General features: G+C 43.4%; 1 protein-coding gene across 3 annotated transcripts in view; it reads left to right on the forward strand.

Annotated features, from left to right (window-relative positions):
- The window catches only part of XRCC5 (X-ray repair cross complementing 5), a 2,194,257-nt gene that overhangs the window by 1,727,163 nt on the left and 451,551 nt on the right, over positions 1-15,543 (forward strand). For all 3 annotated transcript variants that reach the window (XM_044060671.1, XM_044060672.1, XM_044060673.1), the window contains one exon: positions 14,182-14,278. In XM_044060671.1, the coding sequence (XP_043916606.1) occupies positions 14,182-14,278 (97 nt within the window). The remainder of the gene's footprint in view (positions 1-14,181; positions 14,279-15,543) is intronic.

Below are 15,543 nucleotides of genomic sequence, written 5' to 3' on the forward strand. Positions count from 1 at the left end.
TGGTTAACTTCCTACTACTTCTTTTCCTTCCTTTTCTCTTTCTGTTTCCACAAGGGGCAGCGCCGCGCAAACAAGCGCACACACGTGCACACGCTGTGTGCCCGTTTGCAAGAAATATCCACGGCGTACGCCTTTGGTTTCTTGTTTCTTGTTTTCAGCTAGGACAACTGTAGACACGCCTCTTGCAATCCTGAGCTACTCAGGGCAAACACAAAACACTGTGCTCCAATAAGCTTTTACAGTCTTTCAGACATACCCCCTCATGATGTCACCTATCTTCTACTCTACTACTCCCCCACTCCTACACTTACACTCTAGGGACATGGCTCACATGCCGGGGAAACTTGGGATTCACTATCCTTATCCTCATTTGCATAGGATTGCCTACTAATGCTTGGTTACATCTCTCACACTGAGCTTCCCTCCCTTAGCAACCACTACTCAGTGGCCATGTTTTCAGCCTACCATTCACGTGCATGGCAGAACAAGCTTTTTAGTGAAAATGCCCATTTTTAGCTATTTTTCAATTTTTTTCATTTTATTTAAAGTGCTGCACATTTGGGCGGCGCTGCACTATGCTTAAACATCGGAGATCGGGGGAAATGGATTTTAAGGATTTACAACATTTGCAAATGCCAATGGCCTTATATTTGGCCATTGGCATGCTTCCTCAACTAGATGCATCCTTTATTTGGAGCTGTCATAGCTCCGTTTAGCTATCTGCAGAACGGTACTCTGTTACCAACGGAGTACATTTCTGCAAATAACACTACTCTTACACGGACAGGTTAGTGTCTCCTGGATCGCAAATTTACCTCATTTGCATACCATAACACTGTCCGTGCAAGAGTAGCTTTAGAAGCTCTCATGCACGCCCCTGCCAGCTGTTGCTGGATCGCTAGGCAGACATATCCGTGCAAGCCTTCGTAAATCTGGCCCATTGTGTTTATTTTGTGACTTATAAAATTCAGTTTAATAGCTAGAACCTAAAGAATCCTACCACTATAAAAATAGTTTGTGCTGAAGGGTTTGCCATTAGACTCCGTGCAAGCCTTTGCAAATCTGGCCCATTGTGTTTATTTTGTGACTTATAAAATTCAGTTTAATAGCTAGAACCTAAAGAATCATACCACTATAAAAATAGTTTGTGCTGAAGGGTTTGCCATTAGAATCTGTGCAAGCCTTCATAAATCTGGCCCATTGTGTTTATTTTGTGACTTATAAAATTCAGTTTAATAGCTAGAACCTAAAGAATCCTACCACTATAAAAATAGTTTGTGCTGAAGGGTTTGCCATTAGACTCCGTGCAAGCCTTTGTAAATCTGGCCCATTGTGTTTATTTTGTGACTTATAAAATTCAGTTTAATAGCTAGAACCTAAAGAATCATACCACTATAAAAATAGTTTGTGCTGAAGGGTTTGCCATTAGAATCCGTGCAAGCCTTCATAAATCTGGCCCATTGTGTTTATTTTGTGACTTATAAAATTCAGTTTAATAGCTAGAACCTAAAGAATCATACCACTATAAAAATAGTTTGTGCTGAAGGGTTTGCCATTAGACTTCATAAATCTGGCCCATTGTGTTTTTTTTTTGACTTATAAAATTCAGTTTTATAGCTAGAACCTAAAAGAAATTTAGAATCCGTGCAAGCCTTCATAAATCTGGCCCATTGTGTTTATTTTGTGACTTATAAAATTCAGTTTAATAGCTAGAACCTAAAGAATCCTACCACTATAAAAATAGTTTGTGCTGAAGGGTTTGCCATTTAAACTTCTTTCATAATCTCTATGGTTCAAGGGATATAAACATTTATTTGAAATGTGAGGACATAATTTGAGTGCGTCAAAAGACTTACGCTCTGCCCACTGGAAGTTACAGTGCAACTTCCAGAGCTCCAGTGGAGTGAATGAGTGGAAAATACTGCCTATCTGTTTGGAAACCACGTTCCAATATCAGATATTAAGAAAAGCATAACACATACATAAAAAGATACACATACAAAGACTTAACTAAAATTGCTTTTGGCTAACTGATGCAATGAAGCCTTCCTCAGGTCTGTGACAAGAAATAAAAATCAAGACAAACACATAGCTAACTATAAACCTCATCAAACTAGAACACGAAATATAAAAATACATATCTCTGATAATCTCTAGTAAATATCCATCCATGTGTATTAGTGTCAAAAAAACTGTCATGGCAGTTTTCATGTTTACAGCCCCAAAAACATGTTTATACAATGAAAAGTAGTATTCAGAAAACCAGGACTTAACTACTATTGCTCTATTAAGAATGTGTTGAAATTACGTAAGCTGCCACACAATCTGTAAAGGTTTTTAGGGATGTTTTTGAGGAATATTTTATGTACTAAAATATACTGAATAATAATAAAAGCTTGTCAAGGAAGCAGTTTCTCTTTTAAAAAAAAAAAAAAAAAAAATGTAGACGTCCAGGCATGAAGCTCCTGTAGCCAAGGATCCCCATAAAGAGTGTCTCTTCAAGACTGTTATGGCTTTAATGTCTCCCCAAGGGTTCTCTGTGTCTTCTGCTGATTTTCGTTTTTCACTGTTGCAGTCATTACATTTGGGTTATCTGCTTGCAGTAGCCCTCAGTCGGCCTGATTAACAAAGTCTTGGGTCCTGCATCAGATGCTGTCCGTTCTTCTATGATGTCAGATCGTCAGGGATATAAAACATGCAGCCGATGTCATTACATCAGTCTTTCTTGCCGTGCAGTGCCCGAAGCAGAAGCAGTTCGCAAGTGCCGGTCGGCAAACTCCTGAAATTTTTGTTATAGAGTTTCAGAACCGAAGTCTTCAACTAAAGCTAAGTACCCCGTTGGGGGAAACCTTTTCTTGCTCCTTACCGATGTCAGTAAAAGTTAATAATTGCATTACTTGTGGAAAGCAAATACTTCACAAAGATTTTCATTCATACTGTATTCCTTGCCTGGGCCCTGACCACGACGTACCTTGCTGTCAGTTTTGTGCTTTATTTAATCAGTGCACTATCCGTCGTCAAATCCGTGGTGGTACAGTGGTAGCGTTGTTGCCTCACAGCAAGAGGTTCTCCTGTTCGATTCTTGGCTGGAGTGCCTCCTGTGTGGAGTTTGCATGTCCTCCTCGCGGTGGAGTGGCCTCCGAAAGACATGTGTGAATGGGCATGCCTTCGCTGAAAGTTGGGCATCGGGCTGGCAACTCGGCACCATAAAAATTGACTGCCAATCATTAGTGGACCGGAGTTTCGATGTGGCAACCCCTAACCCGGGAAAAAACGAAAAGACAAACTATCCGTCGTTGGTATATTTTCGCCTCTAAATATTTCGGTTCTCGGTTTAATTATCCAGAAATGTCGTTGGTTAGCCATCCGACTACCAGGATTCAAAAAAAACACAAAGATAAAGACAGAGACAGGCTGCATAGGTCCAAAGCTGCCGACGACGCTTCTCCTAAGCCAGTCACCAGTTCGCTGGTACTCAGTGAGGTGCTTTCGCAGCCCCTGATGCCCGCTACTTCTGATTTGAGGGCCTCTACTGAGACCCATTCAGAGTCTGGTATGCCGCAAGATGCTTCAACTGTGGAACCTGTGGATGTCTCTACCTTGGATGGGTTTGGAGCCGCCATGCAGGCACCGGCTTCTGAGGGTGTATTCAGGCCTATGGACTTGCATATTAAACCAATGCCTCCTTCTTCATTTAGGCCTAAATCTCGAACCATGCCTAAGAAACTGACGCCCAGGCCGCATGCACAGGCCTCTATGCCTAAAAAACAAATGATAAGAATGGCTAAAGTTCTTATAACTTTAATCAGGGGAAGCCAACCTCCCCCTTCTAAGAGACCTAGGACTGAAGTTGTTTATGAATCTTGTGACCAGGATTCTGATTTTTCTGATTCTTCTGATGTTCCGAATTTGCCCTTATCTACTTATGAGAATTCTGATACAGAGGACTGTATTCCCTCTGCTTCCCCTCCAGAGGATTTTTCTTTTGGTGAAACCTTACATACTCTAAGGGAGCATTTCCACTGGGAAAGCCAGGATTTTTCTGATTCAAAAAAAGGGGCTTAGGGATTTCTTACTCCTGCCTCAGCATAGGCCTTTAGCTGTACCTCCTATACTAGACATTGTTAATGGTGCCTTTTCGGAATCTAGTTTAGCCCCTGATTCTTTGCCTCCTCCTCCCAGAAAACCTGACAGATATTACAGGGTTCCTGATTCACACAAGTTTCTTTTTAAAAATCCTATTGCGGATCCAGAGACTATTTCACAGGGACCCAAGGGCATTAAGGCTTCTACTGCTAAAAATCCTACCCCTTTTTGATAGAGACTCCAGGGCGCTGGATAGATGGGGGTAAGAAGGTTTTCACTTCTGCAACCTTGGCCATTAGGGCTTTAGACTGCCAGTTTCATATGTTAAAGTATCAACAACATGTTATTCGGTTGCTTAAACAGAAAATGATGATTCCTGACTGTGCTGAAAATAAGAATTACAGGATTTAATGCATTCTGCTGAACAGGTTGGTAAACATACTTTGCAATGTGGATTTGATTCATTAGAGGCCTCTTGCAGGGCTGCTGTTACTGGGTCTGTGCTCAGAAGGCATGCTTGGCTTAAGGAGCAGTCTTTGCCTGATCATGTTAAAGCTAAACTGTTGAATGCTCCCTTAAATCAGGATCGCCTGTTTGGCAACAAAGCTTAAAAAGATGGAAGATAAAGCTAAATGTATGCAAACTGTTAAAGATTTCTTGCAAGTTCAGCCTCCTAGATTTAGTAGGCATTGGCCCTCTAAGAACGGGCCCTTTTCAGCCCCTTCCAGGTCTTCTCAAGCCAAACCCAGACACAGCAGAAACCACAGATTTTAGTCCCAGGGGACACACAAGACTAAGCAGTGGGGGATTTCCACACCCAAATTTTGTAGTAGTAGGACTCCCCCCTATGGAAAATTGTCTCAATTACTTGCTTTTAAAACTTCCAAGCACTTCCCATCTGAATGCTCCTTTAGGCGGAAAGATTGGTCTGCAGGTCAAAAACTGTAAACTTATTACCCAGGACAAATGGGTTTTAAATATAGTGTCCCAAGGATACAGATTTCACTTACACACGTTACCAACACCAAGTGGGTGGCCAGATCTACCCCCAAATCAGTGGGCAGAGGCCCAAAATCAAGTTCTGTCTCTCTTAATCATGGGGGCTATTCAGTTGGTACCAGAAGAGGAAAAGGGGCAAGGTTTCTATTCGAGACTTTTCCTGGTACCCAGAAAAGGCAATACATGGTGTCCTATCCTGGACCTTTCTACTCTAAATACCTTTCTGGTGACTCCAAAATTCAAAATGCTGAGACTCTTCGCCAGCTGCTTCCTATGCTAGGCAAAGATGCTTGGTTGGCAACACTAGACTTAAAAGAAGCATACCTGCACATCCCTATCATGGAGTGTTGCTTGAAGATACTTACACTTCAAAGCAGGCTACATGCACTATCAGTTCTCTGCACTGCCCTTTGGCTTATCTACTGCGCCCAGGGTATTCACAAAGTGCCTAGCTCCAGTCATTGCATTTTGCAGGCAAAGAAATATTCAAATATACCTATACCTGGACGATTGTCCTGGCTTTCTGCCTGAATTAGACATACTGTTGAATCATTTGGCCTTTGTTCAAGGGTCCTGACTTGTCTGGGGTACACCATAAACGAAAAGAAATCACACCTGGTACCCTGTCAACAAATTATATTCCTGGGAGCAAGCTTGAATACAACTTCCCAGATGGCTTTCCTCACGCCAGAGAAATTGATTAATTTGACAACCTACTTCAAACAAGTGGCCACAAAAACCCAACTATCTGCAAGGCAAATACTGCAAGCCTTGGGGTTCATGACCTCCTGCATTCTTCTAATTCCATATGCAAGGCTGCATATGAGGAAACTACAATGGTATCTCAAAAGCCTATGGTGTCAACATTCACAGGCTCTAGAAGCAATGATTCCTATCATACCTTGCCTACGCCTAGAGTTCCTTTGGTGGGCAGAGACCTGCCACCAAAACAGGGGACTACCATTCACACCACCCCCTGCCGCCCAAACCTTAACAACAGACGCATCAGACGGTGCATGGGGGCCTCACCTGGCAGGGAAGTACATTCAGGGCAAATGGAACCCAAGTCAAATGCACCTGCACATAAATCAAAAGGAAATGTTAAAATGCTCTGACAGCCTTCAAGGACCACATTCTTCCAGGACAACTAATGGTAATGACGGACAACGCCACTGTCATGTGGTACATAAAAAAGCAGGGGGGTACACATTCTTACCCCCTTTGCAGACTAGCCATGGCATTGTGGAACACAGCTTTGAGCTACCAAGTGAATCTACAAGTTCAGTTCCTGCCAGGAAAACTAAATACACTGGCAGACGGACTAGGCAGAAACCTCATGGACCCACATGAGTGGAAACTAGAACGAAAGATTTTCAACATGTTGACAAGCAAGTGTGGGAGCCCAGATATAGACCTGTTTGCCTCCCCCCAGAACCATCAATTGGACAAATTTTGCACGAGGATTCCCCACAAGCTAGCTTGGAAAGTGGATGCTCTATCCTTCAGCTGGAAAAACCTATCAGTTTATGCCTTTCCTCCTCTGCCAATGCTCTCCAAGGTACTACTAAAGATCAAACAGGACAAGCCAAGGACGATTTTAATTGCACCAGACTGACCGCAGCAACACTGGTGTACCCCCTCTTGCGCAGTGTGTCATGCTTGGCCCCATGGCACCTGCCTCAGACTCCTTCCCTGTTGTCTCAGCAGGAGAACCAGATTCTGCACCCTCAGCTGCAAACCCTGACCCTAGCGGCCTGGCTAATTACCTAATCTCTCCTTTACCACCCCTCAGTAAATCGGTGATGGTTATCATTTTAGAGGCAAGGAGGCCTAGTACTAGAAAATCTTATGCTGCAAAATGGAAAAGATTTTGTGTCTGGAATCAATCTCAAGGGATGAGCGCAGCAGTGCCCAATTTACCTCAGATTCTACAATACTTGACTGAGATGCTTCATAAGGGCTTGTCCTTTTCCTCCATCAAAATTCATGCCTCAGCCATTTCAGCTCATTACAGCACAGAGCCTCCCCTCTTTTCTCACCTACTCAAGCAGATGTTCATCGTGTTTCACTGTTGCAGTCATGACTGTAGGGTTCTCCCCTGCCAGCAGGCAGTCCTCGGTCAGCCAGAATCCCAAAGTCTGGGTCCGGTGTCAGCTGCTCAGACATGCTCCCTGACGTCAGAGCACCAGGAGTACAAAGCTGACAGCTGACGCCATGTTCTCCAGTCTTTCTTGCCGTGCGGTGATAGCAGTTCGCATTTGCCAGTCGGCTGACTCCTGACAATTTTTTTCTAAACTACTTCAGTCCAAAGACTGACTTCTCCTACTCAAAGCTAAGTCCCCCGTTGGGGAAACTTTTTTCTTGCTCCAGTCCGATGTCAGAAAAAGTTAATAATTGTATTTCTTGTGGGAATCAAATACCTCATAAGGATTTTCATTCTTACTGTATTCCTTGCTTAGGCCCTGACACGACGTAGCTAGTTGTCAGTTTTGGCTAGATTCAATCAACGTACAATTAAACGAAGGTACGATTTTGCATTTCATTACTTCGGTAGGTGTTTTAATTACAAAATGTCATCGGATTCGGTTCCGGCTGCCGGAGTTCACAAACGACGCAAGGATAAAGACAGGCCACTGAGGTCCAAATCAGACGATATTGTACAAGCAGAGCCAGCTTCAGGTTTGGCCGTCGTCAGTGAGGCACTTTTGCAGCCCCTGTCGTCGGCCATTTCGGAACTGATGGCCGAAACGGACTCCCACGAGGAGCCAACTAGGCCTTTGAATATTTCTGTTGCAGGACCTTCGGACAACGCTCCTTCGGATGGGTCTGGAGCCGCTGTGCAGGTACAGCACAGGTACAGGTATGAAGGGGTTTTCAGGCCTACTCATCTTCTAATAAAGGCAAAGCCAAAGGCAAAGACTACAGCCCAGGCCTCTTCTGATCCGGCACCCAAGTCTCAGAAACAATTACTTAAGATGGCGGAGGACTGACTTACTATGATTAGGGGTTCACATCCCCCTCCAGATAAAAGGCCAATGCAGGAAGTGTATTATGTCTCCTCTGATCGGGCTTCTGTTTCTTCAGTTTCTTCTTCTGAACAGGAATATTCTTTCCCTCCTTATGAGGATTCTGATGCTGAGGAATCCATTCCTTCAGCTTCTCCCCCATGAGGATTTCTCTTTTGGGGAAACTTTACATGAAATGAGGGAACATTTTCACTGGGAAGGACAGGAGTACTCGGAATCTAAGAAAAGACTTAGGGATTTTCTTCTTCTTCCCCAACATAGACCCCTTGCATTCCCCCCTATTTTGGATATTGTGGATGATGCTTTTTCGGAGGCTTACTTAACTCCTGACTCTTTTCCTCCAGCTCCTTTTAAGCCTGACAGATATTACAGGGTTCCTGATTCCCACCAGTTTTTATACAAGAATCCTACTGCTGATCCTGAAACCATTTCTCAGGGTCCTAAGGGGGTTAAGGCCGCTACTGCTAAAAACCCCATTCCCACTGAGAAGGATTCCAGATCTTTAGAAAGATGGGGCAAAAAAGTGTACACCTCTGCTACTTTATCTGTTAGGGCTTTAAACTGTCAATTTCATATGCTGAAATACCAGCAGTTTCTTCTATCTGTTTTGAAACAAAAGCTAACTACCATTTCCGCCTGTGCAGATGATAAGGAATTACATGATTTAATGCATGCCACTGAACAAGTTGGGAAGCATGGTTTACACTGTGTATTTGATGCCTTGGAGGCTTCTTGTAGGGCTGCTGCCTCTGGTACAGTCATTAGAAGGCATGCTTGGTTAAAGGAACAAAACTTGCCAGATCAAGTAAAAGCTAAGTTATTGGATGCTCCTGTTGAGCATAATGTTTTGTTTGGACCTAAGGCTGAAGAGGTGATAAAGAAGATGGAGGACAAGGCAAAATCCATGCAAACGGTTAAAGATTTCTTGCAAGTACAGCCTCCCAGATTTAGTAGGAATTGGCCTACAAAAACTTGGTCCTTTCCCAATTCAGACAGGCCTCAGAGGGGTAGATACAGACGCTCCCGAGGAAGGCCTCAAACGCAAGCCTCTTATAGACCAAAACAGTGGACTGCTTCCACCCCTAGGGGAGGAGAGGACAGGTCGCAAGCTCATAGAAAACAGGCTCAATGACTCCCTCTGTTGGGCTGCAGGAACTTTTTGCCTGGAAGCCCCTCTCGGAGGAAAACTTTCTCTTTTTCACCTAAATTGGACTCGTATAACCCAAGACAAGTGGGTTCTGGATGTGGTTTTAAGAGGTTACAAATTCCATTTTCATACCCTACCAAGATCAAGCGGATGGCCGGATCTGCCAAAACATCAATGGTTAGAGGCCTTAAACCAGGTGGAATCTCTCTTGGCTATGAAAGCCATAGAACTGGTTCCACTTTCAGAGATGGGACAAGGTTTTTACTCAAGGCTCTTTCTAGTCCCCAGAAAGCAAAATTCATGGAGGCCCATTCTGGATCTGTCAGTCTCGAACACCTTTCCCGAAATACCAAAATTCAAGATGCTTACTCTACAGCAGCTACTTCCAATGCTGACCAAAAATGCATGGATGGTAACTCTGGATTTAAAGGAGGCATATTTACACATTCCCATCAGGCAGGAATGCAAAAAATACCTCCGGTTCAAGGCCGGACCGAGGCACTTTCAGTTCTCTGCACTGCCCTTTGGATTGTCTACTGCGCCCGGGGTCTTCACCAAATGCCTGGCTCCAGTAGTAGCTTATTGCAGACTCAAGGGAATTCAAATTTACCCTTATCTGGACGACTGTCTTATTCAGGCAGACAGCAAGGATGTCTTTCTCCAGCATCTAGAATTTGTTCAAAATCTTCTCAAGTTCCTGGGATTTACTGTAAACATAAAAAAGTCAGATTTGATACCCTCACAACAGATAACCTTTCTGGGTGCTCTTCTAAACACAACAACCCAGATGGCATTTCTGACATCCGAAAAACAATTACAGCTGGCTTCAACTTTCAAAACCTTGGCAACTTTAACTCAGCTATCTGCAAGGAAATTCCTGCAGGCTTTGGGTTACATGGCCTCCTGCATCCTTCACGTACCATATGCAAGACTTCATATGAGGAAAATACAGTGGTACCTAAAAAGTGTATGGTCTCAGCCTTGCCACAGTTTAAACATACAGATCACTGTCCTGCCTTGTCTTCAAAAGGAATTCCTTTGGTGGTCCAAGGCATGTACTGTAAACATAGGAAAACCTTTCAGTCTGCCTCCAGCCACTCAGATACTAACCACGGACGCTTCAGATTATGCATGGGGAGCCCATTTTCAGGGCAACTGTCTGCAGGGCCTTTGGACAAAGGATCAGAAGCACCTGCATATCAATTTAAAGGAAATGTTAGCCATTCAGAACGCTCTTTGGGCTCTCAGGAATCTTCTACAACCAGGACAACTACTGATACGGACAGACAACACCACAGTTATGTGGTACATAAACAAGCAAGGGGGATCTCATTCCTATCCCCTTTGCAGACTAGCCATGAATCTATGGAACACAGCTCTAGCTTGCAAACTGGACCTTCAAGCTCAGTTTCTACTAGGGAAGCAAAACTGCCTGGCAGACGGTCTGAGCAGAAACCTGTCAGACCCACACGAATGGATGCTGGACACCGAAATATTCAGGATGATTACAGCAGTCTGGGGATGTCCTCACATAGACCTCTTTGCATCCCACCTCAATCATCATCTACAGATTTTTTGCACCAGGACATTCCACGAACTAGCTTGGAAAGTGGATGCACTATCATTCAGTTGGAGAAACCTCTCTGGGTATGCCTTCCCGCCTCTAAATCTTCTTCCACGGGTGTTATTAAAGATCAAACAGGACAAGCCCAAGATGATAATTTTGCTGGCCCCAAATTGGCCTCAACAGTTTTGGTACCCAACACTGAAAAACCTTTGTCTGGAGCCCCCTTGGGTATTACCACAGACTCCGAACCTTCTGTCCCAACACCAGGGTCAGGTTCTGCACTCCCATGTCAAAACTCTCAGCCTGGCGGCCTGGTTAATCCAGGCTCTTTGATTCATTCTCTCCTACCCAAGCAGGTTATGGATGTCATTTTAGAAGCTAGACGTCCTAGCACTAGAAAATCTTATGCAGGAAAATGGAAGAGATTTTTCTCCTGGATGCAGGCTCAGGATTCTGATCCTCTTAGATTCCTCTGATTTTACTTTACCTGACAGACCTCTTACATAAGGGTCTCTCTCTCTCTTCCATAAAGATCCATGCCTCTGCTATTTCTGCTCATTATAATACAGACCCTCCAATCTTTTCCCATCAGCTCATGAGACAGTTTCTCAGAGGAGCTAAGAACTTAAGGCCCCCTAGATCTCCACCCATTCCTGCTTGGGATCTCAACTATGTTTTGGAAGAACTCACCTTACCTCCTTTTGAGCCTGCTGCCACATCAGACATCAAGTTTTTATCTTGAAAGACAGCCATCCTGTTAGCTCTTACCTCTGCCAGGAGAGTCTCGGAGTTGCAAGCTCTCATGGCTGTGGAACCTTATATTATTTTTCATCAAGACATGGTGTCTTTAAGGACTAATCCTACTTTCATGCCTAAGGTGGTTTCCAAAGTGGCTTTAAATCAAACTATTCACTTGCCAATTTTTTTTCCCAATCCTTAAAATAAGGGGGAAAGGATCTTGCATTCCTTGGATGTACACAGACAACTACGTTTTTACCTGGACAGAACCAAGGACATCAGGAAATCAGAGCAATTGTTTGTTTCTTATGCTTCAAGTTCCCAAGGTAAAGCCATTTCAAAACAGACCATTTCTAAATGGATTGCTCATGGAATCAGATTTTGCTATTCACACCATGGAAAGCAAATCCCAGGGAGTATAAGGACTCACTCTATCAGAGCTGCTGCCACTTCAGCTGCCTTCTTCAGGGGAGTTCCTACCAAAGACATTTTGGAAGCTGCAACTTGGAGTTTAGTGCATACTTTTTCCAAGCACTACAATCTACCTCTCTACTCTAAGTCTAGGGCAAGCTTTGCTTCTGCTGTCTTGCAGGGCCTTTTAGCCGCTCCCTCTACTTTATGACCACCTCCCTTTTATTCTGCTTTGGGATTCAACCCTACAGTCATGACTGCAACAGTGAAACACGATGAACATAGTACAGTTGTGTACACTTACCATAAATGTAGATGTTCGAGTGTCTTCACTGTTGCAGTCTGGGTTACCCTCCCTCCTGTCCCCTCTTATTTTTTCTTTTGTGTGGTTCCCTTCTTTACCCTTCTTTTGAGGTGTATTTGCAAAGGGTATGGGATCTTACTCATTTTGGAACACCTGACATCTGGGGCAAGAAAAACTGGAGAACATGGCGTCGGCTGTCAGCTTTGTACTCCTGGCGCTCTGATGTCAGGGAGCATGTCTGAGCAGCCGACGCCGGACCCAGACTTTGGGATTCTGGCCGACTGAGGACTGCCTGCCGGCAGGGGAGAACCCTACAGTCATGACTGCAACAGTGAAGACACTCTAACATCTACATTTATGGTAAGTGTACACAACTGTACTTTCCTCAGAGGGTTCAAATTTTTAAGGCCACGCAGGAGAGCTCCAACTCCAGCCTGGGACCTTTAATTTGTCTTGGAGAAACTCTCTGTTCCTCCTTCCGAGCCAACTGCTACTGCAGATTTAAAATTCCTTTCCTGGAAAACAGCTTTCCTTTTAGCAATCACTTCTGCAAGAAGGGTATCTGAATTACAGGCCCTTATGGCAGTAGAGCCTTTCATCATCTTTCATGCGGACAGGGTGTCCCTCAGAACCAATCCCTCCTTCATGCCCAAGGTGGGTATCCAGTGTTCCATTCATTTGCCTACCTTCTTTCCTAACCTACAGAACAAAGGGGAACGGATAATGCACTCCTTAGATGTGCACAGACAATTTATATTTTACTTGGACAGGACTAAACCTCAAAGGAAATCTGAACAAGGGGAAAGCTATTTCAAAGCAAACCATTTCAAAATGGGTAGGCCACTGCATTCATTTCTGCTATAAGCACCATGGAAAACCTACCCCACAGGGCATCAGACCCCATTCAACCAGGGCTGCATCTACCTCCACAGCCTTCCTCAGGGGCGTTCCTTCCAGAGACATCCTAGGAGCTGCTACCTGGAGTTCTGTACATACTTTCACCAAGCATTATCATTTGCCAATTTTCTCTAACTCCAGAGCTGGCTTTGCCACTGCAGTCTTGCAGGGTCTTATAGCTGGTCCTAATTCTATTTAAATTCCTCCTCCCAACCTTAACTTTGGGATTCTACCCAAATGTAATGACTGCAACAGTGAAACACGAAGAACATAGTACAGTTGCGTACACTTACCATAAATGTAGATGTTAGAGTGTATTCACTTTTGCAGTCCTGGTTACCCTCCCTTCAGCCCCCTTTCTTCTTTTGGCTATACCTCTACTCTCTCTTACTATGCTCAAAAGCTTTTTGGTGTATTTACTTTTTTGTTGGAGGTATATCCTTGTAATTATAGATTTAATTGCTTCCCATCGGGGGGGAGGGGGGGGACCTGATATCTGGGGGAAGAAAAACTGATGTAATGGCGTCGGCTGCATGTTTTATACCCCTGGCGACCTGACATCATGGAAGAACAGCATCCGACGAAGGACCCAAGACTTTCTTAATCAGGCCAGCTGAGGGCTACTGCAAGTAGATAAAGGCTTTAGGGTTGGAGGATGAGGACACTCTTTTGACTGATTCTCCATTGAAAAGCTTTCTTTTGGGGATAAAAAATCCATTATGTATTAATTCCAAATCTGTAGAGAATACTATGTATAGAAACCGTGTGGGTGTGTGGTTGTATGGAGGCGTCTGCCAGATGTTTGAACTAATAAGACATTGCATGCTATAACTGGGACTTGTATTTTTTGCTGTCATTGTGGTTTTGACTTGTAATGTTTGGCTGAGATGTTGAAAATGTTTCTCATACAATGCTTATTATATTTGTTACGTGTATAATTTTGAAGCTATGGGCATGTTCTGATGATAATAAATGTTCTTTTCTCCCCTGTGTATCCACATACTAGAGAGCAGAAGTACAGTGCTTTAATAGATTCCTGCAGTCCCTGAAAGAGCAAGTACAAGGGGGTCCATTAAAAGAATTCTGGGATATGATTGTACAAGGTAGGTCAACTGACTTGAGCCACTGTTTGAGAAGTGCTTAATAGGAAGAAGCAGTCCTAACTACAAATCTGAAGCTATTATTTGTATAACAAAATGTTTAACTGTATTACCCGTGTTCTCAGATAGGAACTAATGTCTAAATTTTGATTACTCACTTAACAGAGGCATTGAGACAATCTTTTATCACGTGGCACATCACATACACCAATCTGCACTTAGTCTTTGACCTTATTGCTTATGTCTGTTACCAACATATGTGCATGTGGGTACACACACACACACACACACGTGTCTGAAAGTAGTGAGGTAAGGAGCTGCAGTGCTGATTGATTTTTCCTGCTTTTTTTTCACTGAGAGTGGGAGATTCGGTAATAGCTTACTATGTTTTGTTTTTCTGACATTGTTTGGATATCTGAGTGTTAGGCAGAGGAAGTATCCTACTGGAACAAATGTTTGTTTAATGGCATGTAGTGTATTATGCATACCATCTGGACTTTTCAGTACCAAGTGACGTTGCATATTATCTAGTGATAATTGTTAAATCTTAAACTAACCTTCTCATGATTTGCTTACAGTATTGTCTCTCTTTCTGACTTGCTTCTTAATCCTTAGTATCTTATTAATCTTGTCTGTCCAGTATGACTCATGAGTTCTTGAACCACTTCTCAAATTCCAGCTGACAAGCTAGTGCTCCAGCCTGAAGCCCCAGTATATGTGAAGCTACTTCAGGTCTCGTTTGTTGCCATATCGTTTAGACATGGATTACTGCTTAGAAAAAGGCAAATGCTCTTTCTCTTAATTTTCAGTTCTATCGCTACAGCTCCCAGTTAGTTTCATAATTTGTTCCATTCATTTCTCATTGTTTAGGTTAGTTATATGTTCCAGATTGACCTAATTGTAGTCTTTGACTCATACCTTTGGTCTCTTAGTGTGCTGTATTTTTTGAGTTACTAGTTCACTTTCACTTATGTGTTGATGAACTAGATAAAGAATAATGTTTCAAGAAATGCTGGAACAGTGACCCAACCGATCCCAACCCAAGATACCCAAGATACCCATGAGTTATGTCTAGTGGCACCTCTCAGGAGTTTGTTATATCTGAAAGGGTTTTGGGCTTTGTGCTCTTTTTGTCAGAAAAAAAACATTTGATAGTCAAGAGGCTACTACCTCCTGATCCAGAGGCTGACAACTGAGAAAGTCATCGGCTAAGGGGTAAGCATACTGAAAAGGGCAAGCATGGTAAGAAACTGTCAGAAGAAAAAATT

This window comes from Protopterus annectens, chromosome 2.part0 (assembly GCF_019279795.1).
Source record: "Protopterus annectens isolate FY-2018-M chromosome 2.part0, PAN1.0, whole genome shotgun sequence".
In the NCBI taxonomy this organism is placed as follows: Eukaryota; Metazoa; Chordata; order Ceratodontiformes; family Protopteridae; genus Protopterus; species Protopterus annectens.